Here is a 9,512-nt window from a genome sequence, read left to right as displayed (position 1 = left end):
TGACACCTATGTGGCTTTCAAGACATCTATGGACCTTAAGGCCAATGAATCCAAAACATTTATCTTAGTGGCGGAACTACCCCTCCCAAAGAACATCCTGTCGTTCCACATTGGAACCCGCAAATTGGTTGTCATAGAGACTTTCTCAACTTAGAGGTTGTCTTTGATATCAGACAAACCTGGTCAAATATGGTGGCTAGCAGGGCGCAAACAATGAATCACACTATGGCGGCAGTCGCTGGTTTTACTAAAAAACTAGGTTTGAGACCGCTATCAACAATAAAAAATATTTATAATGCCAAAGTGATCTTGGCAGCAATCTATGGGGCAGGGGTTTGCGGTACAGCACCAACTGTTTCTCTACAGAAACTAGAAAATGGGTTTCTCAAGAGGATCGCTTTGCTACCCCCTCATTTTCAAACCACGTCACTCACCTAGAGCTGGGTATGCCCTATGTGTCTGACTTGGTGAGAGTTGCTCCGATCATGCTCTAGCATTCCATATGGAATTGGGACAGAGTGGATCTTAACCAATCTAATATATCCAATTGTCTTGTATTGGACAAAGTCTATAAGATTCCATGGCTGGAGTATGTTACAATAACTCTGCAATCACTAGGAGTCCCTGAGCTGTACCTAAATCCCACCTCTTGCTCCAGGTTTCCTAAGAAGATGCTAAAGGCACTAGCATTGACAAAGCTAGCATATGAAAGGGACGAGGCCAAGAAGTTAAAAGTAACTGTAAAGACCTATCACTCAATCCCGCTAGTGAAAGATGGTGAATACTTCTATTTGGATTCGGTAAGGAACCTGCAGCATAGAATTATTCTTGTAAAGTTCAGTTTAAATCTGATTCCCCTGATGCTGGGTTTTCCTCAAAAACAGTATGCTTACAGAGATCTGACAACCTGCCCATGCGACAACCTATCAGCTCAAACTGACCTTCACTTCTTCTTTTTTTGCCATTTTTATAAGGATCAGAGAGCTAGATATATATAAAATCTCTTTTAATACGACATAATTTTAAGCAATGCTGCGTTGCCATGTTTTCTCTGAAGAAGCTCCATGATCCGTTCGTATGTTTCTGTGTAGCCTCATTCTTATGGGCTTGTAAGCACAGAAGACATTTATTAGAACTGGAGACCTGTGCTACCGCTCAGCCTTAAATGTATCTGTCTCCTCGAACACAGGATGATGGGCTCTGTTATGTTAAGTATTTACTCATGGGGTAACTCGGAATGCGCAGTGTAGCATACAGTCCTTTTATTATATTTATTGTATAACTAATAGCCATTGAATTGCGAAATTTGCACAGATCATTTTATACTTTATTGCTTTGGGGGTTAAATTTGTATTGCACTAAGAAGAATGCTATTGTTTTTTATTATCGTTTAAAAAAAATTATACTTTGATGATCTATGTTTTAAATTAGATCAAATCAAGTTATGGAAATGAAAATGAAATAAATCTAAGATATAAAATGTATCAATTTCAGCAAAGAAAGCACAATCACCTCTGGAAAAGATACATCTCATCAACATTTCCTTGATTGTTTCTAAACTCTGCATATATACTAGAAAAAACTTGAGTTTGAGAACAATTGTGACATTTTCTTTGCAAACCATAGTTCATTCATCTTTTATCTAGAAGAACCAGTATTTAAGTTAATGTAGCCTTCTCTTCGTAGCTAAGGTAAGGGGAAGTCTTTATGCCAATACATGCCTATGTTTACAACAGAACCTCAATTTTTGTTAAATTCAACATGATATAATTCTTTTATTGCTTTACATTCTGATCTTCTGATACTTTTGTAATCTTTCTTCAGTTTCAATAAAATTATAGCAATGTTTTTTGGGAATATACGATGTATTGTTCTGTCTGAGTGGGTGATAATCACTTTTAGGTTTCAATATTTATACTTCAATTTCGTTTTATGTTTCATAAAAATGTCCTTTTGTTGAAAAAGAACTATCAAATGATTGTTTTCTTGTAAACGTATGTAATTGAATCTTAGTCTCCAATTCTGCCGTGTCATAGGGGCTGACTTAGGCTTTGGGTGGAAAGACAGTCTGTGGGGTTGGTGGATGACATTTGCCCCACCATCCTGAGGGACCTATGCCTGCCAAATGTAAACTTGTCAACCACCCTTTTGGACAGCTCCTAACATTTGCAGGAAATGGCTTCACAGCAGTTCCAGTTAATATTGTAAAAATGTGATGGATGGCTCCAACAAATATTGCGGATGTCCATCAAACCTTTAAAATGTTTTTCATTTTTTTAAATAAACTCCCAAAGCTGGGGTTTGTTTTAAAATATGAAAAATGAATGAGGCCAACACCATGGGAAATATACATCTGCTCGCCCACTCTAAATTGGGGGGCAATCGGGTGGCTATTTGGAGGAGCATGTCAGCGATGGAGCTGGGTAAACTCCGTTGTTGACATACTTAAGATCCGCCTCCCTCTACATTGAGCATGCAGACCTTGAGTTTGATAGAGAGGGGGACTTAGTTAATGTGGAAAAGGAGGACCTTCTCCACCAAAGTCTAAATTAGCCCCATAGTTTTGATACAAATGTTAATCTTTTTATGGCACTTGCCTAGCATCCTCCTTCAATGAATACCACCATTGTTCAGCATATAAAATGATCCTGGTTTTCCCTAATGCAAATATCACTTTGAGGATCGGATCAGAACAGATTATTTACTGTTTTAACTGAATGTGCAGCATACTAGCTGCTAAGCAGTGACTTTCAGACAAGATGCATCCCTCCCAGTGACACACATGCTGTAAGAGATTCTCTCACATTATTGTTGATCATTCTTCTCTATTCTGCCAATTCATTGTATCTGCATTTAAATCAATACTTTTTCTAAAAGAACACAATTTTAAAACATTTAAATATCAATGATAACCCTTCAGAGTCTGTCTGTCTGTGCCCAGAAGATGATTCTAGTTCAGATGTATGAAAATATTAATTCAGAGGAGCAGAGGACATTAGCAAGCACTATCCCTTTCTTTGATAGTTAAGAGAAGGAGAACGTCCCACTATCAAGCAGTTTTATAGTCTTCCTAAACACCGAACAGATCGCGCATGTCAGGCGGATTAGCTGTACATTTCGACTGGTGACGTGGCCTCCCTGCTGCCAAGAGATCCCTATTAGCTTTGGAGGCCCCGGAGTCGGACATGCTGTTTGGCAGAATTGTGCCAGCTGCGATATCTGTCCGGGAGGTGGCGGGAGGTTGCCAGGCATTGACAGCTGCATGCCGAGAAGAACAGGAGGCTTCACCGCAACTACAACATTAACTACTGGCTGAGAGTGCTGGATTTCAGCAGCTCCCCTCCAACTCGAAAATGTTTATTTTTAACATTCTTGGAGACACGACAGCCGGAAAAAAAAGAGCCGAATGAATGGCAGTTTTAGCAAGTTTTTCGGGGTTTAAAGAAGGTTGGCGCATGCCTGTGTCTCAGCATGGTGATGAGTGATGCTCTCCTCGTGGTTTCAAGGCAGCAGCCATGCTGTTACATGCAAATAACTGAGAAACAGGAGGTGATAATTTATTTATTTGAGTTTTATATAGCGCTAGCTAGACACGATTGGTTGCGTTGAGTATAAAACACCATATCCAAAGGCATAATTATGTTAATCGATGATGCAACACTGATTTTAGCAACTGAAGTGCAAGAAACAGGAAAAAGAAATAAACCCAAAGGCGAAGAGTAAAAACTGATAGGGGTTCAAGGACAGAAGGCTTCAGGGAAGACCTGAAGGGTGGGAGTTGCTGGACGATATAGTGTGTCTTTATTTTCCAGTGTGATATTCGCAATTGGTTGCATGCTGTTAGTATGGAGGCTATGCAGAAGGACGTGTGGGGTTTGTGTCAATCATTTATCTTCTTTCGGTGCAGCTGTCCTGGGAACAAGTTTTAGATATATTGGCGTTTTGGTTTTTATAATCCCCCTGGTGTCCAACTCAAGCGGAATCTGCAACAATGGAGAGAAAAAAAAACATCAGTGAAGTTTCATCGGGACCTTGAGACATAAGCCGAAATATGAGAGGCATGTAAAGTGATCTAATTCATAGGCCATGATGTTCAATACATAACTAACTGGCCACAAAAGCATCACACTGGCTACAAATGCATCCAGCAGCAGTTACAACAATTATCTACCTAACACACACATTTATTTGCCGGGCAACTGGAAAGATTATACGTCTGGGTTCTGTGGGTAATGAAATATACAAAATTAAGATTGATGAACTTTCCAAATACTACTGAAAATCACGACATCTTGTACCAAAGACAGTTGTGAAACTGATGGAGGATGCCAAAATCAAGTAAATATTTGATTATACCCAATTAATAATAATTTGTTGAGGGTCACTGAGAGTAGAGGTATTAATTCGATGAGGGGCATGAAGAATAGAGAGTTGTAAGACTTAAAAGAAAACGGGGAGGTGCCTAGGTATACTGACCTATTGGAAATGAGTTCTGTAATTATTTAATTTAATGGACATTACTGGTGTACAACACGTGCATGAATAACACTTATCATTTGCAGTGACAAAATCCCAGTCACTGCTTGATAAGCGGTTCTCAGCTGTTTGATGGGATCATTAATATATTGACGGCACTATTAATACACTGAGTGCCTTATTTGCAGGCTATAAGCATGACAGTTTACTTGAATGGCTGACTATCACATTGTGTCGTGAACTGAAATGATTTCCCTGTGATCTGAGCTTAGGGAAATGGGCATTCTATAGCTGTGGTCTGTTTTATCTGTATGGTCACAATCACATTGTCTAGACCTGTTGACTCACTAGTGCCAAGTGAGATATCCTGAGGTTTCAGACAGTGGCACAATGAGGACCATTCCTTCCTATGCTCCCCCCACCATTACATCACCTATTTTGCACATGCTGCTAAGAGTTCTACCTGATCGTGAGTTCCAGTGGCAGCCCATGGTGGGCCTTGTGTGTTAAGCTGTAGGCCTAGTCTTGCAACTTAGAAATCTACCTATTGCAAGTTAGTCGTGTTTACGATATGCACTATTTGCATCTTAGCATGTACTTACTGGGACAGTGCTCTTGTTTGTTACATTTTATGGTTGCAGAGGTGAAGGCATAATGCCAGACAGCCAATGTCTCATTTGCTGTGGACTCCAGTGATATGTGTTTCTGATCTCAAGTTTCTCATCCTCGGCCTTCCCAGACAAGCCCACACCACACCCCACCTCAGGCAACTCCACTGGCTCCCCATACAGAAGAGATGCCAATTCAAGCTGCTGACCCATGCACACACAGCTCTACACAACCAAGGACCCGCATACATTAACCACCGCCTGAACTTCCACCAACTTGAGAGAAGACTACACTCCACCTCCCTTTCACTTGCCCATACTCCCTGCAACTACGGAAGCAGAAGTGGAAGACACTCCTTCTCCTACGTCGCAGCAAATACCTGGAACAGGCTCCCCACGTACCTCTGGATCATCACCTCATTTTCAGAATTCCGCATGGCCCTTAAGACCTGGCTGTTTGTATAAACCGTTGGTATCTGCAAGAGCTTAGATAACCTATCGGGTGATTCAATGTCATTTATAAATCCTGATAGATTGAAGTAGAAGGGTCAACTCATACTTGTTAAAAATCAAGCTCAAATTGAAATTGGTGCCACACTTAGCGACATTGGCAAGCTACAGGGGAATCCCTAGGCACTGCAAATAATGCATTTTTTGAGGGGCACTCATGATGGTCAAACTAGAATCTGTGGAATTAGTGGTTTTCTTAGTGGAACTGAGAGTAATGAAGATCGGAGGTTCTGACTTTCTTTTGAGGGGCATTGAGCATATTGAATGTGGTCTGCCTTCAAATTAAAGAATTATTTAACTTGAGGGGTTGGGCATGTAACACAGCCTAGGTTTAGACCACACATATTATATAAACTTAAATTTGCCTAGGCCGGACTTATTCACAACACTTTTGTCTTTGATTTGCTCAGGTTTATAAATCCCAGATACCTTGGTTTTTTATTTTACCACCATTTTTTTTGTTTTCATTTCCACCATTTTTTCAAAATATCCAACTCATTAGATCACATATTTCTCAGGATTTTGCATGCCCTTATCGTTAATTCTTTAAAAAAAATTATCTAAATTGTACATCACATATTTACACATTACATTTTTAATGAAAATACATTTTTAAAGTGAGCGAAATAATTTTTTTCTAAATTATTTTAAATAAACCAGTATTAAATTTTGTATACTATAGTCTATGATTCATTTAGTTATATAGATATGACTCATATTTGACCGCAATGTAGATGTGGTTTAATGTCCTGCTCAGTTTGGACAGTGAGGCACTTAACACAGTTTCCAGTTGCCTCAAACTGCAGGTTTTCTTTGCTTGGTTATAACTCCCTGAAGGCGACACGTTTGGACCTCTTTAGTTTGAGGTCTCTTCAGGACCAAGGTCGGTTATGACAAAATATTGAAAATAATAAAAATAAAAATATTAACTTTATAATTTGTTGAAATATTAACTTTTGATGTTTTTGTCATTTTTCAAGACGGTCCTACCTTTTTTCTTGGGTAATGACATGTCTTTGTTTATTCACGAACTGTACTCAAGCTGAGCCTATTCGTTTTTACTGAGGTAAAATGGAAATGGAAATGTTACCATTTAGTCTGCTATTAACCTTAATTTCGACTAAAGTAGTACAATTGTATAAATCTTGCCTCAGCGCTTCACGTCACCCCGTTTTCTTTGTTTTGCTGCCATCACGCTTACTGCATGGGCGTTTCTATCCTTTCTTGTTTGATACTTTGTTGACTAACTGTAAAGGACGGAAAGTTGTTACTTTGTTTTTCCGCATTCACTAAGCGTACCACGTTTGCTGTATGCATTTCTAAATACCTTTCAATCAGTCAGTGATGTTTTTTCCATGTAGCTGCGGAAACTGGGTGTGCGTTTCATGTGTGCTCCCGTTTCTCTTCTTTATGTTTTGAAGTTGTCAGGAATCATGGACCGATTGCCTATTTCCGGTTCTTTGCATATCTGTATGTCAGTTCCACAAATTTGTCCTTGGGGCTCACTTTACTTCTTTTATGTTGTATTAAATTGGTTTTAAGGCAAATTTATAACAAGCCAAAAGGGCATTCACCCAATAATCAAAGAAATAGATTCATCTTACAATAAAACACCAAGCAAAGTAGAATTGAATCAAAAATCTATACCAGAATGCAATGGAATGCACAGCTAATAACAGATAGAAAGAAAAGATGCAACAAATAAAAAATTACATGCCATCAGTTAAAACCTATTTAATACAGCGAAAACTTCAAAAAAAGAAGTGAAATGCACCCCATGGACAAATTTGTGGAACTGACATACTGATAAGCGAAGAACAGGAAATAAGCAATCGATTCATGATGCCTGACAACTTCAAAAAATAAAGAAGAGCAACAGGAGTGCACATGAGATGCGCACCCGGTTTCTGCAGCTTCATGTAAAAAAGAACAATGACTGAGTGAAAGGTGTTTAGGAATACATGCAGCAAATGTGGTGCGCTTGTTGAATGCGGAAAGACAAAGTAACAAAAACTTTCCGTCTTTGACAGTTAGGTAAAAAAGGATCAAACAAAGAAGAATTCAAACGGCTAAATGGTAACATTTCTGTTTCCATTTTCCCTCAATAAACACGCACAGACTCAGCTCAAATACAGTTCGTGAATAAACAGAGAGAAGCCTTTTCCGAAGAAAAAATGTAGGAGCGTCTTGAATAAAGACAAAAACCTCAAAAGTTAATATTTCAACGAAGTATAGAGTTAATATTTTTATTATTTTCAAATTTTAGTCATAACTATGCTCGGTCCTGAAAAGACCTCGAACTAAAGAGGTCAAAACGTGTTGACTTGTTACCGCCTTCAGGGACACATAACCAAGGAAAGAAAACCTGCAGTTTGAGGCAACAAGAAACTGTGTTAAGTGCCTCACTGTCCAAACTGAGCAGGACATTTAACCCCATCTACATTGCGGTCAAATATGAGTCTTATCTAAATAAGGAAATTAATCATAGACTCAAGTATAAAAAATGTAAGACTGGTTTATTTAAAATCATTTAGAACACTGTTTCTTTCGCTCACTTTAAAAATGTATTTTCATAAAAATATAATGTGTAAACATGTGATGTCAATATTTGCTGTCTAGTCCAAATTTAGTTTAATTTTTGAAAAAGTACTAATGATATGGGCATGCAAACTCGGAGAAATATGTGATCTAATGTGTTTTGATATTTTGAAAAAATGGTAGAAATGAATTAAAAGAATTAGTGGTAAAATAAAAAATGAAGGTATCAGGGATTTATAAACCTGAGTCAAACAAGACAAAAGTGTTGTGAATAAGTCCAGCCTAGGTAAATGTAAGTTTATACCCGACTACCTGAGCTGCAGCTCGCGCTCGCGAACTTACCGTTCACAAGCGCAAGCAGGGAAAAAACTCTGCTGCACTACGCGAAGCAGGCTTTTCATGTACTCCGCGAGCTCCGCAGAGTGCGGAGTGCAAAAAACTCTGCAAACTCTGCGAACGGACCGGAGTTCAATGCCCAGGCCTATTTGGAACCAGATTACACAAGCTGCATGCCCTGCACAAATGCTGCAGCTTTGTATCACAATTTGGACTCTGTCCGCCTTAACTGTAATATGGAATACACTTTAACATGGCCTGCACGTACAGTCAAGAACAATACTCATCTTCAAACGTACTTTTATAAAAGTTTCAGTGCTCATGGCACCATGATAGACCAACCTATACATCCGCCACTCCGTCACTTTCTATACTCCTATTCACCTACAGAGAAGGAGCGTTTGGACATGCGCAGTTGATTGTCCATTTTTGAAAAAATGGGGCACATAGCTTCTGTTTGTTTTCAATGCCCTATTGTCCGCATGACAAAGAAACACAAAACATGCAAATTGAGATCTTTATCATTCCAAAACCAGATCTTATACGAGTAAGGCTAGTGACCACTCTGACTGCTGAGCTGGTAAAGGCTCAGTTACTTACAAGAAATCTTCATTACTCAAAGTCTAAAATATTAACATATCAAAATCAAATCAAATCAGGTGTTTGTTAAGCATGACTACTCACCCGTAAGGGTCTCAAGGCGCTGGGGGGTTGGGGTGATTTCGCAGGTTCCAGTCCATCAATGAGGGGGTCTGTCGAAGAGCCAGGTTTTGAGGTTTCTTGAGAAGATGGGGAACGATGTTATCTGTCTGAGGTGCAGCAGAAGGTCGTTCCAGGCTCTGGCCACACGGAAGGAGAAGGAGCGGCCTCCCGATCTGGTCTTTCTGGTGCGGGGGACCACAGCGTAGGAGAGCTGGGCTGATCGTAGGGTCCTTTAGGGTGCGTGGAATTTGAGTCAGCCATTCAGGTATGCTAGTCCGGTGTCGTGGAGGGCCTTGTGAGCGTGGGTTAGCATCTTGAAGGTGACTCTACCTTCGATGGGGA

General features: G+C 39.5%; 1 protein-coding gene across 1 annotated transcript in view; it reads right to left on the bottom strand.

Moving 5' to 3' along the window:
• Nucleotides 1-960: 960 nt before the first annotated feature.
• LOC146796557 (cytochrome P450 3A21-like) overlaps nucleotides 961-9,512 on the bottom strand; it is a 301,005-nt gene continuing 292,453 nt past the window's right edge. Inside the window, exon 13 of the mRNA XM_085629194.1 lies at nucleotides 961-3,983. Within this exon, the coding sequence (XP_085485320.1) occupies nucleotides 3,885-3,983 (99 nt within the window). The 3' untranslated portion in view covers nucleotides 961-3,884. The remainder of the gene's footprint in view (nucleotides 3,984-9,512) is intronic.

This window comes from Triturus cristatus, chromosome 10, assembly GCF_964204655.1.
Source record: "Triturus cristatus chromosome 10, aTriCri1.1, whole genome shotgun sequence".
NCBI lineage: Eukaryota > Metazoa > Chordata > Amphibia > Caudata > Salamandridae > Triturus > Triturus cristatus.
The sequence above is the reverse complement of the archived record's forward strand: the minus strand, read 5'-3'. Positions and strand labels throughout refer to the sequence as shown.